The 22,459-nt window shown below is 41.8% G+C and overlaps 1 protein-coding gene across 2 annotated transcripts; it reads right to left on the reverse strand.

Annotated features, from left to right (window-relative positions):
• Window positions 1-2,278: 2,278 nt before the first annotated feature.
• On the reverse strand, window positions 2,279-14,032 carry LOC147638475 (SRP72 RNA-binding domain-containing protein). Of its 2 annotated transcripts, XM_086798386.1 has the most exons (8): window positions 13,896-14,032; window positions 13,622-13,788; window positions 13,389-13,525; window positions 4,834-5,195; window positions 4,013-4,109; window positions 3,628-3,918; window positions 2,447-3,509; window positions 2,279-2,374 (listed from the first exon to the last, which is right to left on the reverse strand). In XM_086798386.1, the coding sequence occupies exons 2-7, from the start codon at window positions 13,779-13,781 to the stop codon at window positions 2,487-2,489; spliced, it is 2,070 nt and encodes a 689-aa protein (XP_086654512.1). In that variant the 5' UTR covers window positions 13,782-13,788; window positions 13,896-14,032; the 3' UTR covers window positions 2,279-2,374; window positions 2,447-2,486. The 2 variants fall into 2 exon arrangements, with proteins under 2 accessions (XP_086654512.1, XP_086654511.1); XM_086798385.1 differs by having other exon boundaries at window positions 2,279-3,509.
• Between the last annotated feature and the right edge of the window lie 8,427 nt (window positions 14,033-22,459).

The raw sequence follows: 22,459 nt of genomic DNA on the forward strand, positions 1-22,459 counted from the left end.
TAAAAGTCTTCACATAGCTCGAGTGTCCTACTATGTGGTTGTCGTGCTTCTACCAAAATTCTTCTCTTGAAGTTGCCTTTATTGGGGACACATAACCGATTATTGAAATATAGTCCATCCTCAATTTTGTATCCTTGTACCTTTTCATGTGCTTCCACCAAAATTCTTCTCCTAAAGTCGCCTTTATTGGGGGGACACATACCCGATTATTAAAATATAGGCATCCACTCTTGTAATGTGTGCATCCATCTCCTTTGACGCATGTTAAGATCATTATGAGTGAAAATCCACTTTAAGCTTTTGTGTTCTGTTATCAGAATAAACCTCTACCCAAGGAGATAATGTCTCCACAACCTTAATGCATGAACATCTACTAATATTTCTAGGTCCTGGACTACATAATTTTTCTCATGAGGCTTGAGCTTTCGAGACTCATAGTATCAGAATAAACCTCTACCCAAGGAGATAATGTCTCCACAACTTTAATGCATGAACAACTACTAATAATTCTAGGTCATGGGCTACATCATTTTGCCCATGAGGCTTGAGCTTCCGAGATTCATAGTCTACTAGCTTTCCCTCTTGCATGAGGATTCCTCCTATTGTAAAGCTACTTGCATTAGTAAAATGACTTCAAATGGCTTGTCAAACTCTGACAGCTTCAATACTGGATTTGAAACTATAGCAACCTTTAGTTTATCGAAAGCGCTTTGGCACATTGCGGTCTAGTTGAAAGAAGCATCCTTCTTAAGAAGGGCTGTCAAGGGTGAGGTTATCTTAGCATATCTCTGAATGAATATCCAACACCAACCCGTGAGTCCAAGAAATCCTCTGATTTCCTTCACATTCTTAGGCTCCACCCAGTCAATGACAGCATAAACTCAAGTACTCAATGTGATCAATGAAAAATGTACACTTGCTTTTCTTTGCAAAGAGTTTGTGTTTCCTCACGATGTCCATGACTTTTCGAACATGTCTCATGATATGCAGTATTCTTAGAATAAACCAAGATGTCATCAAAGAATACCAGAATAAAATCATCCAAAATTTCTTGCATTAACTGTTTGAAGGTAGCAGGGGTATTTGTCAAACCAAAAGGCATCACAATAAACTCATAATAGTGCCCATATCTGGTATTGAATGCCATTTTTGGTCTATCGTGTTCCTTTATTCTGATTGTTCCTTGATTTTTGGTCTATCATGTTCCTTAATCTTGATTTGGTAATACCCAAATTTTAAATCAATTTTGGTAAACAATTGTGCTCCATGCAATCTATCCAAAAACTCATCTATTCTAGCTATTGGGTACTTATTCTTGACTGTGAGCTAATTTAATCCTCTATAACTATGCCAAAATTAAGTTCTTTGTAAATTTCAAAAGAATTTGCAACACATTATAGATGCTTGGAATTTGACATTCCATATTTACAATGATGGACACTAAAAACTATAACTACCCTATTTACATTGTCTATGTATTTCAATAAAGGCAATGGCTCTACATCTAGTGAGTGAACTACATCATCTCTAACTATAACTTGAGGGGCCACAAAGGAGAGCTAACAGTGGCACAAACATCTCAAGCACTAGTATTATGGGATGATGCACCATTGGAGACAGAGAGACAGAGGAGCTGCTCCAAACTCCGTCAAGAGGAATCTCATGTGACATTACTCATTAGTATCAACCTTGGAACAAAGCACTAGACCAGAGACATGGGCTTCACTGGTCCATTGATAGCTTCCATTGCATCGCAATCAATCATCAATCACACCATGCCACCGAAGAGGCTTTACTTCACATGAATTTTACATTTTGTTTAGCCATTTAACACTTTTTAAATGGGTAAACCCTCCAGACTTTTTTTCCAAGTGTAACAAACTCTTCTAGACTTTGTTAACCATTTAGATGAGATACATGTTATAATTAAAGTGCTAAGGCTGTCTTAAAAATGCATTGCCCGCAGGCCCACAAGAACAAAGCCTGGTGGTGGTGGTGTGAGGGCTCTCAAGGCAGGGAGCATAGTTCAAATCAATCCCCCCACCACCAAAACACACACACACACACACACACATTTATGTGCATACGTATGTATGTACAACCCCCTAATTCACACCACAAAAACACACATATGTAGGTATTCTGTGCATGCAGCAAATTGCTTGACTACAATATATTTGGGATGAATTTATTAATGCACGTTTCAAGATATCACTTTAGCTTGTGATGCACTCTATGAATATCACTCAATGATGAAGACATTTAGAACCCTAAATACTGACCAGAAATGAAACTTTTTAATTTGTTATTGAGCTATTAGTCCAAAAATATTCTTCAGATAACTTCATCCCAGAAAAAACACAAGTTCAAAAGACTCAACACAATCTTTCAGCAAGGCTGTCTGCAACCTAATGCATGAGCTTCGTTCAAGAAACAGGCTTGCAACTGTATCAGATCTCAAAAAAAAACCTCTGATGAGCACAGCCTCATCGACGAGATTTTTTCTTGGATTTATTTGAGTTGCCAGCAGAAGCCTTAGAGGATTCTGCATTCCCTCCCCCAGCCTTACTAGAACTTCCTACTGCAGACTTGGAGGCCCCTGATGCACTGGGGCCATTAGATGTAGTTGCTGCAGGTGCACCCCTTGCAACGGATCCCTGTGCCCCTCGTAGCTGTAATCCTCTTCTATCTTTTCTCTTCGGCCTGTATGTTGATCTCTCCCTCAATGGTAGCCATCTTTCAGGATCTGGCGGAGGTCCAGGGTTAGCCGGATCAAATCCCTTGGGGTATCGAGGGCGCCTCTTGCGTCTCCTTTTACGCCTGTTCTTGCCTTCTAGAGGTATATCCTCTGCCACCCATGGCCGTTTCCCACCTACTGTGGGAGCAACTGCACTTCCTATCTCCTCCAGAGAAGACACATCAATATCCGCCGCTCCTGGTAGAGGAGGCAATTGACGTTCATACTCCTCTGCTTTGAGTATATCTGCATTTGCTGTGCTACAAACAAGCCCAGTCAAAGCTTCCGCCCGAACTGATTCAGAGGAGCTTTTGGTTAACTTCTGAAATAGCACAGAGGCTGCCTCCAGATTCTTATGCCTCAGCTTGAAAGCAGCTGCTTCCTGAGCAATTAGCTCCAACGTGCTTGTATTTTCACCCATGTGATCTTCCCACCACTGCACAGCAGCATCAAGAGTGAGCTCTGCCCCATGTACATCCCCACCTTTCTCCTTTAAAGCTACCAATGTCGCCACCATACCAGGCTTATGCTGCAGTTCTGAGATTTGCTCCAACGACTGAGCAGCCACTACGTGATGTCCTGCCAGAGCAGCTATTTGGGCACGAGCAAGAAGCAACATTGTTGAGTCATTTGGATACTTTTCCAAATACTGCCCGAGCATTTCTTCTGCTCGAGTTAGCTTACCCTCTCGTACAAGCAAAGAGGCACTCAGAATAGGTGGTATAGCACTGTTTGGAAACTTGTCAAAAAGGCTCGGCAGGAGTTCTCTAACCTGCAAATGACACAAAATTTAGGACCAAGCCACTTCAGAAAGCTTGCACTAGAACTTATCACCGTGAAGAGAACATGGCATGCCAAACAACACCCAGAGATCCTAGTTGATTACTTACCTGGTCTAGCTTGTTTGCGAGAAGCAGCACTAAGAAGCGATTAAAAGCAATCGCTTCCTTTTGTCTTGCAGAAAGCTTATGCTCCAGACCCTCCACATAGAGCAGCCCCTGCTCGGGAGAGGTCTTCTTCTCAAACAAATTCTCAAGTTTTTTAATAGAATCAGACAGCTCCTTATTGCCCTTCAGCACAACAAGGTTGTTGCAAGCTACAGCCATAGAAGGAGCATCTGCCAACTTCTGCTTCAATTGCTGGTTGTAACCCTCCAAAGCCTCCATGGTACGATCTTGAGCCTGAACAAGCACAAAGCACAAGTTATGGAGTGTTTAAGATAGAAACATAAAGAAATACGTATGAGACGCCCAAAAACACATCCCGCATCTTCACCTGTTGAACATAGGCAAGCTGTACAGAGATTGGAGCCAGCTCATTCTCTATTTCTTCATTTGTGTACTCTTCTTCAATCAGCATCTCCTGGCCAATTCTGTGAAAAAACAAACAAAAAGTGTGTTAAAGAGTAAACAATGTCTCCTCCTCCCTCAGTGTAGCCTCCCTCCAAGAGCGGCCAGCCGGAGAAGGAGCTCCCCCCTCCTTGTATTCTTTGATTCTCAGACCTCACATGAGGGTCCATTGTACCTTGTTCCTCGGGTTGCAGTCTGCACTACGCAGACATTTTCTTTTGACTAATGGAGGATCTTTTCTTGTGGGAAAAAAAGCGTTAAGAGCGTGCAAAATCCTGAAGGGTAGTTGATTCAGTAATTGCAAAAATAGAGGGAAGTTTCAAATGTGACAAAAGTGAACGTATTTTTTATCCCCATCTCCATACCCCCATTACAAGGTGGCTTTAGCAAAGCTAGGATATACACATAATTAATGGCTGGATCGTTCCATTGTGATCATGAATTAAAGGCAAAGCTGCCCCATATTAAGTCAATGTGCAAGGTTTTTGAGTGCTGGATTTTTTTGAGTAACATGTATCCAAGATAACATGGCGAGTTTAGTGAAAATATATCTTTAGAAGGGCCATGAGCAAAAAGTACAATGGTGGCTCAAATGAGTGGGAAAATTCAAATTCCTGCAGGTGCTAAATGAGCAGCCAGCTCCCATATACACAGCTTCTCCGGATCTACATCAGAATTTTCTACCTCCAACCATAATACAAATTAAAGATGTACATATTGCACAAAGACAGACAGAAACTCGTATACCTTCGAGCGAGTAATAGTAGTTCCTCTGCCTTTGTATAGTTTCTCCCCTCAACCAATGCACATGCAGCATTGTATGCCAATTCAAAGCTGCTACGGGGAGTAACCTTCAAGCTTTCCATTAGCGCAGGCACCTCATTAGACCTTCCTCCAGATATGTAAGATGCAATTAGATTGGTTTTCAGCTCGCTTGAATCAATATTGAACTTTTGAGACAAGGTCTGGTAGCTGGCTATGCATGCATCAAAATCGCCTTGTCTGTATAAAATCTGCGCTTCAAGCTGAAGTACTTCGTCGCTCCTTTCTAATCCTTTTAGTGCCAATATAGCCTCTTGTAAGTGATTCTTTCTGTATAAGCAGTAAGCCTGCAAAAAAATCATCCATGATTCTCTCTCTCTCTCTCTCTCTCTCTCTCTCACACACACACACATTTGGGCCACTGGACTCTTATCTGATTGAATTTCTCCACAACAGAGATCAACTATGCAGAGAAGCAGAGAGGGAGACCCAAGATACCTCACAGCACACCATCACAAGTTTCTTTCATCTGACCCAGGAAGGAATCCCTCACTTACGACCACGAGATAGCCCTGACCCAGATCCCCCTACTCAGCAGACTAGGCAGTGCACACTGACAGCACATGTGCTACAATTGCCACCCCGCCTCCCGGGAGTCTCCCTAGACAGAGCAATCCAGGTGATGAAAGATGGATGGACATATTGTAATCTTTTGGTCATAGACCCTTTGATTGTAACATGCAACCAGTGTGATCGTGTAACACCCAGCAAGGCCTTCTTTATACCTTTATGTTAGTGAGCATGAAGCAATCCACTTTAATCTTTATTCACAAGAGATAGAGCTGAAGAGAGAGAATGTAGAGACAACGCCAGATTGGGTCCCAATCTACCAACTTGAGGGCCCCCTCCTATATGCAGGAGTATTTGCTTTCTTGCTTTGGAGAACTTCTTTACAATGCAGAGAAGATGGTTGACTAAGGATTGCCAAACGCAAGGACCCAAACCATCAAACGGATTGAAGACAACTCTAAAGCCACTTCGAAGAGGGGAGATGCAAAAATGAAGGCTGGATGATGAAGAGAACTTCGGACTGCCTCCGGATACTCTTGGAAGAATTCCTCGTCGAGCCAAACGGCTTTGTGAGTGCCTCGGTCTTTGAACTTGGTGTAGAACTACCAGAGTCATTGACCGGAACCATGCTTCCACTTGTAAAGGAGAATCTGCTTGGGCTTGATAACCTTTGCTTTGTCAACCACTTCAGGCTCCTGCTCATCCGGAACCTCTTGCAAGGATGGTCCAACATAAGGCTTTAACCATGAGATGTTGCATAGTCCAACTATCTAGTTAACTTCAACTTCATGGAGACATCACTAAGCTTCTTTACAATAGGAAATGGACCAAAGCTTCATAAAGAGAGCTTGGGACAACACTTGCCCACTGCTTTAACCATTGCTTCATGATTCGAAGAAAAACCCAATCTCCCTCCTTGTAGTTGACGTCTCGTCTAGAGTCGTCGGTTGCTTGGTGTATGCTTCATGTGTTTTGGCTAGGCACTCTAAGCTCTTTCACGAACTCAATAATCTCTGAAAATGTTTGTGGTCGTTGGCCTCCAATGATAACGACACCATCCTCGTAAAAGGAGACGAGAAACAACGACCAAAAGTTGCTTCATATGGAGTCCTACCAATATTGGATGAATGAGTGTCGTTGAGATAGCCTGCACCAAAGGAAGATATTGTTCCCATTTCGACTGCCTGTCATAGCAACCGATTATATATTTATGTCTGACAATCTGTTTGTGGATAAAATGCACTAGACAACTACAACTTAGTCCCAAAGTTATCAAATAATGCCCTCCAAAAATGTGAAGTAAACTTGAGATCTCTATCTAAAGTAATTGTCCATGGTAAACCACAAAGGGGGTACAAAAGTCAAATAAACAAGCTAGCAACAACTTCTGTTGTGGCCGTCTGCTTGCACAGAATTAGCATGCAAAGTTTATTGTACCGGTCAATGGTCAAACACTATATTCTTGGTTCCCATACCTACTGGAAGAGGGCCCACAAAGTCCATGTTGACATCATGAAATGGTCCCTCGGGAACAAGCAAAGGATGTAGAAAACCCGACATGCTTCGAGTGTGGAACCTTCACTTTTTGGAAAATTTGGCATGCCTAGACATATTGGTAGGCATGTCAAAAAAAATAGAGGTTTTAGTGCTGGTTGGATTAATGTGAGCTTAGAAAAAGAGATTAGAAGTTTGACCAATAGAACAACCGCTCCAACTTCTCCAAGGTATTGTTGATACCACGACGACCCCCAAACAAGAGAATCATGGGCACCATGAAGAAGTGCAAGTCTTTTCTCCCTTAGTACACATAGCTGATTTTTGTAAAACAACGAGCCAACTTGAACTGTATAGTGACTTATTTCTGTATTGAGGGCCAAATTGTATGGAATCTCGAATTAAATCTGGTCCCTACTTGTAGAGGAATGAATGAATAAGATGATGAGCCTTTATGCCTATTTATAGGCCTTCAACAGGACTTGGCAAACTAGCCGACCAATCAACAGTTCATTAAATACCCAAGGCACTGCCCGACTAGGCCTCTTCATGCGCCTGCAGCCGACAGTCTCCTGAAGTGCAGCTGCCGCCTCTTGATCAGGTACAGCCGACAATCACCTGCAGCTGACTGTCCTCTTTTGTATCCGACAGGACCTCCTTCCACCTATCTCCAAGTCCATACTGCCAAAAGTGCTCTGTGCTCCATCATCCTGGTTCTAATACTCTTTTTCTCGGCTGCCCCTTTTGGATTTAGCCCTGACAATGTCCATGGCATTTATCATACACATGACATCCCCCTCTGCTAAACTTGATGACGGGATTCCAACCTGCTCTTGGATGACTATCATCATCCCAAATCTTTTCCCGAAGTCCCTCTGTCATCCATCCATCCCTGGCAACCCTTTTCTCTAAAAGCCCGGCCCGATCTCCAAACCACTCTGTCACAGACTAAGATCTATGCATATGTTTCCCTCTAGTCCACAATCCATTCCTGCCTTGACTCTGAACACTGTCTTGGTCTTCATTCCTGAGAAATGAGTCTGGCACTCTCACATCACCCTTGGAGGATAAACCTCCCTTGGGACCATTGCCCGAGAACCTATCTGGTTTACAGGACTGCCATCCCCTCCGGCTTTGTGGAACACCACCAACAAACCTCCTGGCAGCTCTTCCCGATTCTGTGTTCCTTGCCTTGGGCTTCGTATCCGTGTACTTTCCTATACCTTGGACCTGTACACCATCATATGGGACTGATTCAATGTTTAGTTTTGCTGAGCCTGATGCTCTGATACCAATGTAACACGCGGAAGCTTTGGGGTTCTTCTTTCAGCCCTAAACACTCCTGGAAACATGCTGATGCAAAACACAAACATGAAGAGAGAGATATGCTAGAAATTCAGTATATATCATATAGTACAAAAAGGTACTCTTCTACAGCCCTAGGCTGTCTTCATAAAAAGGATGATAAACACCAAAATCTGGTCCGTACTTGGACCCTAAGGACCCATCCCCATAAAGGAATGAATGAATAAGATGATGAGCCTTTATGCCTATTTATAGGCCTTCAACAGGACTTGGCAAACTGGTCGACTCCTGGTCGGCCAGTCAACAGTTCATTAAATACCCAAGGTACTGCTCGACTGGGCCTCTTCATGCGCCTGCAGCCAACAGTCTCCTGAAGTGCAGCTGCCGCCTCCTAATCAGGTACAGCCGACTGTCCTCTTTTGTATCGACAAGACCTCCTTCCACCTATCTCCAAGTCCATACTGCCAAAAGTGCTCTGTGCTCCATCATCCTATACTCTTTTTCTCGGCTGCCCCTTCTGGATTTAGCCCTGACAATGTCCATGGCATTTATCATGCACATGGCATTAAGGGACTTGGACTGACTGACTGACTGACTGTCTGTGTAAGGCTAAGGAATGACCTATGTAACTCGTGCCTGACTTATCCTGGACTGAGGATTACAATGGGGTCACGGCGTACGACAAATATCATCATCCTAAAAGGGTACTAATAATGTACAATGTTGCACTAATGATGATGAGCCATCTTGTCACCATGCACTACAGTGCAGAGTGCATGTGACATTCCCTCCTGCTTAGCTTGGCGGCAGGTTCACGGCTTCCAAGTAGTCCGCCAATAACTGGGGGTACTCTTGAAAGAACTCGTCGTCTAGCCACACGGCTTCATGGGTGCCTCGATCTCGGAAGTTCGTATAAAACTGACGTATCCGTCGACCGGAACCATGCTTCCAACGATGAAGAAGGATCTGCTCAGGCTCGATGACTTCTGCTTCGTCTACCACATCTGGCTGCTATTCATCTGAAACATCAAACACTTTTGGTCCAACATATGGTTTTAGCCAAGAAACATGGAAAACATCATGCATCGTCCAACTATTAGGCAACTTCAATTTCATGGAGACATCACTTATCTTTTTAACTATTGGGAAAGGTCCAAAACTATGGAATGAAAGCTTGGGACAACATTTGCCCACTTGTTTCAATCTATGTTTCATGATGCGCAAATAGACCCAATCCCCTTCCTTGAAGTGGACATCTCGTCTATACTTATTTGCATGTCTGCTATAAGCTTCCTGTGCTTTGGTCAAGCGGTCTTTGACTGACTCAATGATTTCGGAAAATGCTTCCGTCATTTTATTAGCCTCTAGACATGGAGACACCAATGATCCAATCTCGTCAAAAGAGAAGAGAAACGGCGACCAAAGACTGCTTCACACAGAGTCCGTCCGACACAAGATGAATGAGTATCGTTCAAGATGGCTTGGACCAATGGAAGATAATGTTCCCATTTGGACTGTTGGTCATGACAATATAACTTGAGAACATCAAAGGCCAACTGGTTATAGAATTCTGTCTGGTCGTCTGTCTGGGGATGGAATGCACTAGACAACTATAACTTAGTTCCAAAGTTTTCGAATAATGCCCTCCAAAAATGGGGTACCAATGTTTGAGAAAAAGACGGGCTACGTCCTCAACTGTGGCCGTATGCTTGCATGGGATGAGCATGCAGAATTTACTGAAGCGATCCACAATGGTAAAACACTGAGTGTTAGGAGATCCAGTGGATGCTGGTAGAGGCCCTACAAAGTGTCAGAGTGCATGCGGAAGCGGTACGGATACAAGAAAATGAGAATGAGAGAAACACGATAGATATCTGAATATATGAAGCAAGTACAACAGTACTGCGTGGAGCAGTTTGTGACTTTGTGGGTAGGGCTTGTGCTGTGGATGGAGAAGAAAGTGATAGATAATGAGTGAGAGCATGGGGGTACTTATATACCCCCTCTAGGAGCTGGCCGACTAGTCCTTAAAAGAGGACAAAAGGAAATAATCTAGAAAGCCCATAAAGGTTCCTGATAAAGATCTGTGCATCTGTTCCACTTTGTCCGCTTGCCTTCTTGCCCTGTCCCTGAACACTTTCTTTGGTCTTCTTTTCCTGAGTATTGACTCTGGTACTCTCACTCCACCCCTTCGAGGATCATCCTCCCTTGGAACCGTTTTCTTGAAAGCCTGTCCTGGTATATCCCAAGGGCATCTATCACAAACGGGGGCGTGGTTATATAGAATTAAGTACTGAAATCACAAGATTTATCACCCTTTGTTCACTGCCATATCCCACATACATAGCCATAACAATTGATTATACAATGTGGAAGTACTGAAAAGAAATGATACTACACTAGTGACCAGAAGATGGGCTGGTCCCCCCCCCCCCTTGAAGGATATGTATTGAGTAAGAATTTTACAAGTACATAAAACGGGTGGATTGGCCCAACCATACACCACCGTTTCTTCCAAAATGTTTGAATATGAAAACAACTTACAAACACTATACTCGCCTACAAGTAGCCCAGCTACAAGTTAGCAATATGGTGACCAGCACCCTTCACCAAGATTGCCTAGCAATCCCGACACCAAGATTGCCTAGCAATCCCGATTTCTACAAATGTAGCTTAACTTCAATAAAATCAACCACCTAATGACTAAAAATCAGCCTTAGGAGAATGCCCAGCGCTTCGCAAGGGTTCTCCCGCATAGAACTTGTAGCAACCGGATCCAAGATGATTCTTCCATAGCTTCAATCTTGGGAATAGTCTTCTTCTTCTTCTTCTAGCTTGAATGGAGACTTTCGATTTTGAAAATTAGAATTCAACCAGCTTCTAAGTGATTTGGGAAAATAAAAACACTATGGTATGGCTGGAAAAAATACTCTAGAATACGTGCATTAGATAGAGTAATAAACAAAGGCCAAGAAGTACTCTTGAAAAAGGTTGGAAATCTGAATTTATAGAGTTCTATTCAGCCTAGAAGGGGCGCCTAGATGAAGAGAAGGAGTGGAGGATGACTATTTGCAAAGTAGCTACTCGTGTAGCTAAAAGAGGTGGAAAAGTTTACTTTTTATCTTTTTCTTTTGAGTTAACTAGCTTGCATGACTCTTTTTGGAGAAAAGTGAGCTTGCATGCTTTACTTTTTAAGAAAAGTAATCTTGCATGGCACACTTTTAGATGCATGAAAAGATAAAGCATTGCATGATGCATGCATGTAGCTGAAAAAGCTTGCATGTCGCATGCATGGTGGTTTCTAGCCATGCATGTCGCATGTATGGGAGTTTCTAACTATGCATGTCACATGCATGAGGGTTTCTGACCATGCATGTCGCATGCATGGAAGTTTCTCATCATGGAGAAGAAGTTTATCAGCCATACTTAGCTAGACTGTCATGCATGCATGATGCATGGAGATAGAAAGCCCGCATAAGAGTGGACTGCCTTCAAAATGCCAATTATTCCTATACAAATCTATCGATACAAGTTAATTGAAGACAGGTTATGCAAATACTAATCCATGGGTGCAACCCACGCGTCCCCAGATCCATGAGCTTCTCATGCAATAAAATACAAGCATTGTCCAAGCAAACAAAACAATACACGCAAATAAAAATAAGCCATGCACACAAATGTATGCATTTAAACACATATTTTGGAAAAAACCCCATCTATTCATATGCACTTGATATTTACAAGAGCTATGGTATTTGGCTCTCCAAGATCCATCAAATATCCATGGCATTATGTATTGCATTTGGTTCTCCAAGACCCATCAAATGCTTAATATGCTTCTATGCAGCCAGGATCTCATAGTTACAGCTAGCATACACATACATGGGAAGCTTAACCATAAACAGTCCATGACTACATGTAGTGTCCAACACCCATGTCCATGGATAATAGAGAATTTACAATATGAATCCCGAGAAATTAGGAAATAGTTACAACATCTGACTCACAGGACTGCCATTCTCCTGGGTCTTGTGGAACACCACCAACCGGAAACTTCTTCCATGTCTTGTGTTACTCCTTGGACTATGCACCTTCATCTAGGACACCATCAATGTTTAGCCTTGTTGAGCCTAATGCTTTAATACCAATGTCACATGCAGAAACTCTCAGAATCTTCTTTCAACCCTAAACGCCTTATCAGGAACATGTAGATGCAAAATGCAAACTGAAGATGGAGAGAAGAGAGAGAGAGAGAGAGAGAGAGAGAGATTTTATTAACGTCTTCTTAAGGCCAAAAAACGGCCTATGAGACAAAACCTGTGTACACCATCATCATGTCTCAATGAACATCAAATGGATACAAAAGAAAAAAAGTACAAAGCACTCTATAATGTGGAGATAAATCACATACAAGGCTCTGGTTAACTACTGTGGGGTTGGTGGGTAGGAGGGAGGGAGGGAGGGAGGGTAAATAGATCCAATAAAGCAACTAGCTCCAACCAGTGCCAATGCTTCCAATCTGTGCTAGATCAATCTAGGTCTGTCCTCTCTGCTATGTCTCCTCAAGATCTCATCTCAGGTGGAGACCTAGGGGGCGAGGGCTAGGTGGACAAGGCGTCTCCTGGATCGTAGCTCTCTCGCTCGGACTGATGTCACTCCTCTACTAGTAGATGTAGAGATAGTGCATCTCCGAGTGACCCGGGTTTGGACCGAAGGAGCTGTGGAGAATGTCCCACCACTGAGTGGCTGGAAGAAGGTAGTGATCCGTGTCTCAGATGTAGTATCCCTCTGCTGTGAGAGAGAGAGAGAGAGAGAGAGAGAGAGACTGAGACTGACAGAGAGCTGAGTTTTCAAAATGTACAAAAAGGGTACAATCTTGGCAAGCCCTAGGCTGCCCCATAAAAAGGTTATTGACTCCATGAAGTTGATTGACCATAGCCACCAGCCTGAAGTTCATCCTACACTGACCCAAAGCTAAAACTACCTATGAAATATGCTCATTCTTCATTAAACATAGTGCAAGGCTTATCCTTAATAACAACTTAGCTTACACTACTGTAAACCTAAGGATAACTGAACTGGAACGACTTGATCTAAACCTTGTGGCCTCCAAAAGCTACTCGGACAGAGAGCAAAACTAGAGGCATTATCAGAAAAACAAACGTGATTACCTTGTGAAAATTCAAGGAAGAACTTGGATTCTGGCTAGAATTAATGGTTGAAATCGCATCATCAATCTTCTCGTCTTGTATCAGAGCCACCACTTTGCAAAGTAGGGCATCAGCATCACCAGGCACATCCGCAAGAACTTCACGAACATCAAGAGAATGCAATTACTACGATTGAAAGAAAGGCAGGAAACGCAAAATGCAAAAAGCAAAAGGAAACGAGGCTAGAATCATACTCTGGTCAGCAACCTTGACGATCTGCTTGTAGTTGTTGGCTTGGACGTGCCGATCTAAAGACAAGAAAAGGTCTTCCACAGAGGGTTTTGCTGGTGCCCCTGCAGAAGAAGGTGTCTGAGATTTGGGCTTCTGTTTAGCAGAAGCTGCCTTGGGCGCCATGGCTTCTCTGCAACAACATTATGTAGGTCTATTTTATCATTCTATCCTTATTAATTCAAAGAAGAAAAAATATCAAACCCCACATAAATTTTCAGTAAACGCAACGAGGCTTACCCTCAAGTTTTCTACAATCGTAACTCCACAAGGCATGCGCAGGCAGAAGGAGTTCAGAACGAAAAAACCAAGCAGGTGGCTATGGGAGTAGGATCTTGAAATAAACTAAGGCGTCCATGTTAAATAAACAACAACAACAACAACAACAAATTAAAAAAACAAAAAAACAAAAAAAAGCAACTTTTTAAATTAAAAAAGCACCTTTTTTCCGAGTGTTCTCTCTCTCTCTCTTTCAAAATTCTCATTTTGACCCTCCCAAATTATCAAATTGACCAAAATTCTCGTATTGACCCTCGTATTTCTACCATTCTAATTTAGTCGTATTGCTCATCAAAATTACCATTTTGACCCTAAAATTTGCTATAAAATTCCCACATTGGCCCTCAAAACTATTAGCTCTCTAAATTGTAGTAGAAGCTTGCAAGAAAGCATAAGAAATGAACAATAAAAGAAATATCTGCAACAACAATCATGTCTTAGGAGATCTCTCCTTCCTCTATGCCGGTGTGTGTCTTTGAGAACATCTAGTTCAGCTCTATGCTGGCCGTGTGTGTTTCTTTGAGAGCATCTAGTTCAATGCTTTGCTTGGTCACTAAGGCTTCTAAAGCCACAATCTTCTTCTCTTATATGTTGTAATCTGCTATTATGTTGTTCTTGTGGTCTACTGAGAAAAAATGGGTCCAAGGGTGGTGGCTGCTCTGCAAAGCACTACATACTAGGTGTAGCAATGGGTAGTAGAGAGAGGGGACTACAAATGAACTTCAGTGAATCACTAGCATAATTTGTTAGTAAGATGAAAAGCATAATGACACAACTAGATGGCATAAATGCCAAGATAGAAGATAAAGGAACATTAGCCATTCTCCTAAAAGCATGCCAAAAGAATACAATGCATTGGTGACTTCTCTAAAGAATTTGTTAGATTCATAATTTGAAGGATATGTCTTCTCTCTTCTCAAAGAAGAAAAGGAGCTAAATCAAGGAAGCACAACTATGGAACAAGCACTCATCAACAAAACCACCAAGAAATGCTTCCATTGTGGACTGATGGGACACTACTAAAGCGAATTTAGACTCAAGTATAAGCCAGCGTGCAACCATTGCAAGAAACTGAGACACAAAGAAAAGAAGTGCAGATTCAAGAACCAAGAAGTTAACTACATGGAGTCTTCATCGAGCAAAGAGGAGATCCCCAAAACAACAAACTCTTCTAAGAGCTACATCAATAATAACTCACTACCCAAGCCTTTTTTTTAATCTCAAATGTTGTAAAGGTCACCAAATAAGTAGACCTAAATTCTATTGTTTACACCATACCTCACCACCTTAAGTAGCCATGTTGGCAATAAGGAGGGGTATAGGCAATCACACCTTACCACCTTAAGTAACTATGTTGGCACTAAGGGAGGGAGTGATGACATGTTGTAACACCTCACATCCAACCACCTTATAGTAGCCTAAGAATATGGCACCAAGGGGGGTGGTTGAGAAATATGGTGCCATAGAGCACAAGTCTTGGTAGGGAGTAAGAGTCAAGCACCTAGAATAATCCCACATGAGCAAGCAAAGCCAATTTATACCCACCTTATATAAAAGGGGTCATTTTCAAGCAATCAAGCAAGCAAGCTATCTCAAGCCTTTCTATGAGTACAAGTCTCAATCTTGTAACCTAATTGAACTTGAGTCTAAAGCTTCATTAGCTCATCATCACAAGTAATCTTAAGCTTCATCTACCTTAGCATTCTCTGAATCACCATAGCCATCTTGCTTGAGGTACTCATGTTTTTTTAACAATTGCATACCCAAATAGTAGTGCAAAAGACCATGGTATGATATCTCAAAATTTGAGGCAAGATTAACCTCCTTGAAGACTGTAAAATCCTCATTAGTGCGTATCACTAACATGTCATCTATATAGAGAATGACAATAAGCAAATCTTGCTTGTCCGTTTCCACATATAAAGTACTTTTTGTAGGACTATTTTGAAATCCCTATCTAGTCAAATAGGCATGAACCTTCTAGTATCAAGCTTTGGGAGCTTGTTTCAAACCATCTAAAGCTTTATTAAGCTTACATCCTTCTGTTGACTAGGTTGGGTAAATCTAGCTGGTTGACTTACATAAATTTCTTCCTGCAAGTCACCATTCAAGAACGATGTTTGGATGTCCAATTGGTGCACTTTTCATCCATGATGGGCTACCAAAGTAATAACAAATCACATAGTGGTAGTACGGAAAGTGGGAGAAAAAGTTTCATCATAATCAATCCCTTTCTACTAGGCATAACCTTTTACAACAAGTTTGGCCTCGACTACCTTTCTCTTGGCTTTGAAAACCTACTTTGTACCAATAGCTTTCTTGCCAAGTGGTAGATCTACTAAATCCCAAGTAGCATTTTTCTAAGCGGAATGAATCTTATCTTGCATAGCTTTCACCTAATTTGGATCTTCTTGAGCGTTTTTATTAGACTGCTGCCAAAGACATCCACAATGTAGATGCTGGCCACCTTACCATTTTCAATAATTTTGACCAAAGTCACTGGAAATGTAGGATTTCATTAAAATGTGCTTATATTGTATTATTTTATGTGTGTGATCGCTTGTCTATTAAAGGCACACCATTGGATCTTAGGTGGAGAGTACTGATTGTGGATTATGTGTTTACATAAGCTAGAGTGGGCGAATGAGCCCTAGGACCTAATTTTTAAGTGTATACCCTAGAAGCCACACATAAAAGGCAAAATATAACTCTCACTACTCGTTCTCTTATGCATAATCTAAGTAAGTGCTCTTTTCCTCTCCTTCCAAAGAGAGTGAGAGTCGAGCTTTTATTGGAGTGCGGTGGCGATGGAGTGGAGCCTTCATTTGTGTATTAGGCCAAAACTCGTTGGTTTCTCAGCTGAGCTATTGTGCTCCCGAGTGCAAAAGGGCAAAGCCCCACGACATGTGGTTGCACCTTGCACCTAGCCCCACCGCATAGCCACAGTGCATTTTGAATGCTTGTGAATGGTTTAATTTCATGAGATTTCAATTTTCAATTCAAGAATGAAGTAGGAAGGAAACCCCTAACAAATGGTATATTTTGTTGCATTGTGATTACTTTCTGTTACAATTTCTGGTTAATTTTTGTTGTAATTTCTTATTAACTTAGGGAATTAATTTTTAGCTTTTGCTTCTTCTAAATTGGGACATATTTTAATTTTTGTATTTTTAGCTAAGGGAAGAAATGTTTTGTTTAGGAAATGAATTTTTTTAAAAAATTTGGGAATGAACCCAAAAATTGTAAATCGCAAGCGTGAAAAGAAAAGTAAGAAGTAAAAAAGGTTTTAAAAAAGAGAGAGTGAAAGGAAATAGGTAGGAAAAAATAATATGATAATTTTTAAAAAAGTGCATGCATAAACTTACCTAATGGGTTTTAGGCCGTTGTGATTATTTTGGCGCAACCTATATAAGACCCAAAAAAATACAATTTCCCATAGTTAAGGGATCCACAACTATAGGAAACCATCTCTAGGCCGCCCAAAAAAGGTGCATGCACAACCCTTCCCAAAGTGTTCCAAAACTATCTAAAACCCACTTTGGACAAGTTTCTCTAACACCACAAAAATTACAAAACTACAAAATTTTTAAATTTTTAAAAATTGGCCATTCAATTTCTTTGCCCTTGACGAGCCTTAAGTCACATGCACTTATGGTCTAGACATGTATTATAGGTCTATTTAGACGATAGTGCGTGTGTTGAGCTAGGTGTGCACCAGCCTACATTAGGCTTTGGACCTTCGGTCAGAACCGAGTTTAATATTGTATAAGGACCTGCAACAATAGGGACTAGTGATACTTCGTCTAGCTTCGAGTAATGGAAAGATCCCTAGTCCCATGAAGTGAGAACCCTAACTAGGCCTCACCAGCCCACCGGCGGCGGCCAGCTCTACCAGTCTTTTTGACCATGTAGCTAGCTAACTCAGAGGTTCGGCCTTAGCTGCTATCTCTAAACCAAACCTTAGTACATATTGACCACATGATGGAGGAGTTGATGTAAACTTTATAGACACACATAGTATAGTCTCGTCATGTTGATATCTCATCATGTTCACGTTGATATCCCTAGTCAAGCAACTCTTACTGCACCTGCTGTTACTCTGCCCATTGAGCCATCCTAGTATAGTCTCGTCATGTTTAGTCAAGTAACTCGTACTGCACCTGCTGTTACTCTACCCATTGAGCCATCCCTTGGATAAGTGCTTATGCATGATGACAGAACTTTTGAAGAAGTGTAGGAAATAGAGGCACTAATCAAGGCTACTAGAACCAAAGAAGAAAGAGACTTTGTAATTGGAACAACAACGATTAGCAGCCCAAATAGCTCAGTATACCCAACGCCAAGACCACACAAGTAGTGCCTGACAATCTAGACACATGCAATAACATTGCATCCACCTTGAGGAAAGAACTAGGAATGCAAGTTTTGGACCAACGTCTTCTTACAGAAGACTAGGAGTATGACGTGCGATGACAGAAACCCTTGTGGATTTAGGCACAGCTTAAATCTACAGTGTTAGTTTGGAAGAGATTGTTTAATTAGTCTTTAGGGACACAACGAAGAAGGAATGCTTACATGGCATCTGTGATTGCATACATAGGATCATCAAACATGAAATGATCCAAAGACCTGTGATGTAAGTCAGGACATCCAAAGCAAGAGCACCCACAATGAGCGAGATGGTAACATCCCTTGTAGCCCGACAGATCCTACTTTTGTAGTCTCACCCGCTATACCATGGACCCACCCATATCTTTTGTGTCCCACAAGGCCATGTAGGAACTCAAGAGCACACTAGCACGAGCTTCACATTCTTAGATCTTAGAGCTGTCCCTACTCCTATTGTGAGATTGACTGCACTTAATGCCCACATGTCTACAGCAGCAGCAGCACTTATTAGGGCACCAGTAGGACACACCTTATGTTGCACATCTAGCTCCACCTGGATTTAGACCAATGTATCCTCATGCAGTGCTGCATGTTGCACCTATCGTGCCAACACGCTCTGCCTGTAGACCTAGTTGTTTTTGCATAAGCCTTGGGAAGAGCGGTAGTTGAGAGCATAGCACTTGTTATGAGAGATGGGGGTCGACATAGCTATGCAAAGGCTACCCAAATAGCCAAGCTAACTCAAAGATTCACTAGATATGGTGATCCTAAGAGACATCTAGAGGTATTTGATCAAGTGTGTAAGGCCCTAGGAGAACAAAATGAGGTTGCTAAGACCAATGCCTTTAGTCTAGCATTAGATTGTAAGGTTGGGGATTGGTACATAACTCTCAAGGTCGAGGAACGCTTTAACTTCATCGCTCTTAGGAAATTTTTCTTGAAGCAATTTGTGTGTGAAGGAGTCTTATGGGGTGTAGCTTCATAGCTACACAAAGCAGAAAGAAAAGAAGAGGAGTCAGTACAAGATTTCATTAGTCGGCTCAAGCATTTGAACTCTTGTTGCCTTCCTCAAGCATTTGAACTCTTGTTGCCTTCCTCGAGCATTTGAACGGTATTTGAATAATCAACTATTTGATAGATTCATCTATGAGCTTAAACATGAAGTGATCTATAATGGCTTAGTCATTAGCCAGCTCAAGCATTTGAACTCTTGTTGCCTTCCTCAAGCATTTGAACGCTATTCGAATAATGAATTGTTTGATAGATTCATCCATGGGCTTAAAACATGAAGTTATCTATAACAGCTTAGTCATTAGAGGGATCCCTACATGGGATGAAGTCACAACAAATGCCATCCAATTAGAAGATAATCTGATGGTCAAGGGAGCCAAAGCATCGGATTCTAAATCTCTTACTTCCAGAGTCACTAGACATAGCACCTATTGTCAAACCTATTGCTAATGTCACAGAGTTCATAAAAGCACTCCATGAGGGAATGAAGGAAAATAAAGCTCTTGACAATGTACATGTATACCCAAGGAGAGAGATTCAATGGTGCTCAATTTGTCAACAAGGGCATTCTATTAGTGAGTGTCTAGTCCTAAGGGCACGCGATAATGAAAATTGTTCTTTTTGTGGATGGTATGGTCATGAGGCTTCACAGTGCCGCACGCATTTACAAACCCTTGCTAATGCTTCCAGACCTCAACAGTCTGCTTTACCAGCTCCATCATAGCAAGCCACAAGCCATAATGCCTATTGCAACACCTCAACCCAATGCTGAGCAAATGACACAACAACCTATTGTAAAGGGGATTTACAAGGTGTAAAATGTGTCATTACCTCCACTAGGTTTGGGACCTCAGCCTTCACCTCTGAGGAATACACCATTGAACCAAATAGTTTTGAGGAGTGTCCAGAATACAAGGTGGACTTTGACAGTGCATCACATGTCATTGAGGACTCCACATAGAGCTTTATCCGGACTACTATGTAGTCAATGCAAGAGGCAGAGTCAAACCAGTATATCAGCTAGTTGCAATAGGAAGAGGTTAAGATATCAACAACTCTACTGTCAAGAGAATGCCTCTTTAATGTTATCATTGTTAAGGACCACACCGAGTCTCTGAGTGTCCCATCAAAAACCAACCAATCACCCAAGCTACGTAAAGAAATCCCTAAACTCCTTGAGGAGAGCAACCTCCTCTTCCTTAGTGAGGTCTTTAGCAATGTAGACTGGCTTAGAATCTTCACTAGATTCTGCTAAGTCTACCTCCTTCACTTGAATAGGTTCGCTCTCTTCACTCGTAGGTCCTTGTTTCGTATTTTCAAACACTAACTTATAGTCCCCTACTATGGTGTATAATTTGTAATGCTCTAGTACCGGGCATAAGTCATGTTATTGTTCTTTCTCTTCCTCAGCTACTTTGACAACCTTAGCCTCAGTCTCTCATTCCTTTTGGGCTAATGCACAGTTTTTGGTTCCCTTGGGCCGAACACCTAAGTTTGGGTTGGCTAGAGACTTCCACCTGGGCTATATAAACTATTGCACCAATGTACTCCATTGGTTTGGGTCATGGTTCTTTCTTACAATCTCGTGTGAGTGTTTATCTTATAACGCTTTCATTTGTTTTGTTTCTTGAGTGTTGTTTTGATTTGGTGAGAAGCTCCTTCATCCAATTCTATTTCTGTTTCACTTGTCTCAATTTTTCTTGGTTTAGTTCCACTCACCCATGTTTGTTTTGGTTCTGTTTCCATCTTATTTCTAGGCTCCTCTCACCAGAGGTGTAAGAGTTAGAAGTGTATGAATTAGAGTCTTCTTCCCATGAGAATTCAAGCTCACTACTCCTTTATTCCTTGGTTGTCTGTACATGGCACTCATAAATGGAAATGGTACAACTTTGGAAAGTTCCTCACCATCCAATGTTACCCATGTTGATCCTCACCTTCCCCAAGTGTCTATGGTTACCATTATTTGAATCCAATTTAAATCATCAGCTTCATCTATGACCTTTGATTGGGTTGGTGGTCCTTAGCTCATACTAGTGCCCTTCTTGCATGTGAAGATGGAACGGAATTGATGGTGGTATATGATTGTCCACCACTACCCATAGGATGTATATGACCAGTCACAAGATCTAATCCAAGGATTGAATCATCAAACTACTCCAAGATCTACTCCAAGGATTGAATCATCAAACTACAACAAGTAGACATGGTTCCTAGCCCAATAATGGACCATTTTAGATTCATGCATAAACGGTCTTCCTAGGATCACCTCGTAAGAGTCGGGTTGTTTAGAGAAATCCATCACGATGAAGGTATGCTTCACCCAATGTTTCAACAGTTTGATCTTAAGATCTCATAATATCCCAATGGGTTTGGCAATTGTTCCATCTGCCATCTTGACAACAATGTTAGACACTTCAAGATAAGGTTTACTCATCTTTTCCCAACACTTCTTAGTGATTAAACTCACTCCCATACCACCATCTAGGACTCTCATTTTTGTGATTCTCGTGGCAACGAGATGGAGAGGGTTGCATTAATCTCATCACTCTCAAAGTAGTGTCTAAGTTTATTCAATGGTATTTTGACCACAGGCTTGGTGTTGTTCTCATCCATTGGAGGTCTTGGTGTTGTTCTCATCCATTTGAGGTCTTGGTGTTGCCTCGTAGGAAGGATATAGTTTATGCATGTCTTCAAAGGGCAATAGCCCAACATTAAGTTCCCCATTAAGAAGAGCTTTCAATGCAGCAAAGAGTTCAAGGTCTCCACGTGGGTCTCCACATAGACGTGCAATGATTGTGGCCTCAAATTTTGAAGCCATGAAATCCATCAGCTCAGGGATGTTCAATGGAGTACCCGTCACCTCTCTACCATATGAGAGTACTCGTGAGATTGGAATCTCCACCTCTTGAATGGGTTCAGGGTTCTCATACTCAAACATTATCCTACAGAGTTCAGAATCCATGCTTGGAAACACGCTGACCTCAAGGATGACACTAGGTATATCCAATGGTTTGTGGGTTGCAAACAACATGCTTTAGGTTGTTTGGATGAATAGTGTTAGAGATGTTTACTTGTTTTGGTCTTGGTTCTAACTCCTCATGAGTATGTGTGACCATATCCATGAG

The sequence above is a fragment of the Cibotium barometz genome, chromosome 5 (genome assembly GCF_041138505.1).
Source record: "Cibotium barometz isolate CiBa-2024 chromosome 5, ASM4113850v1, whole genome shotgun sequence".
NCBI classification, from domain to species: domain Eukaryota; kingdom Viridiplantae; phylum Streptophyta; class Polypodiopsida; order Cyatheales; family Cibotiaceae; genus Cibotium; species Cibotium barometz.

Coding starts and splice junctions, on each gene's coding strand:
- LOC147638475 (XM_086798386.1), bottom strand. CDS start 13,781: ATGGCGCCCAAGGCAGCTTCTGCTAAACAGAAGCCCAAATCTCAGACA. Junction 13,526..13,621: donor CGTCAAGGTTGCTGACCAGA/GTATGATTCTAG, acceptor ATGTTCGTGAAG/TTCTTGCGGATGTGCCTGGT. Junction 3,510..3,627: donor TCGCAAACAAGCTAGACCAG/GTAAGTAATCAA, acceptor TGTCATTTGCAG/GTTAGAGAACTCCTGCCGAG.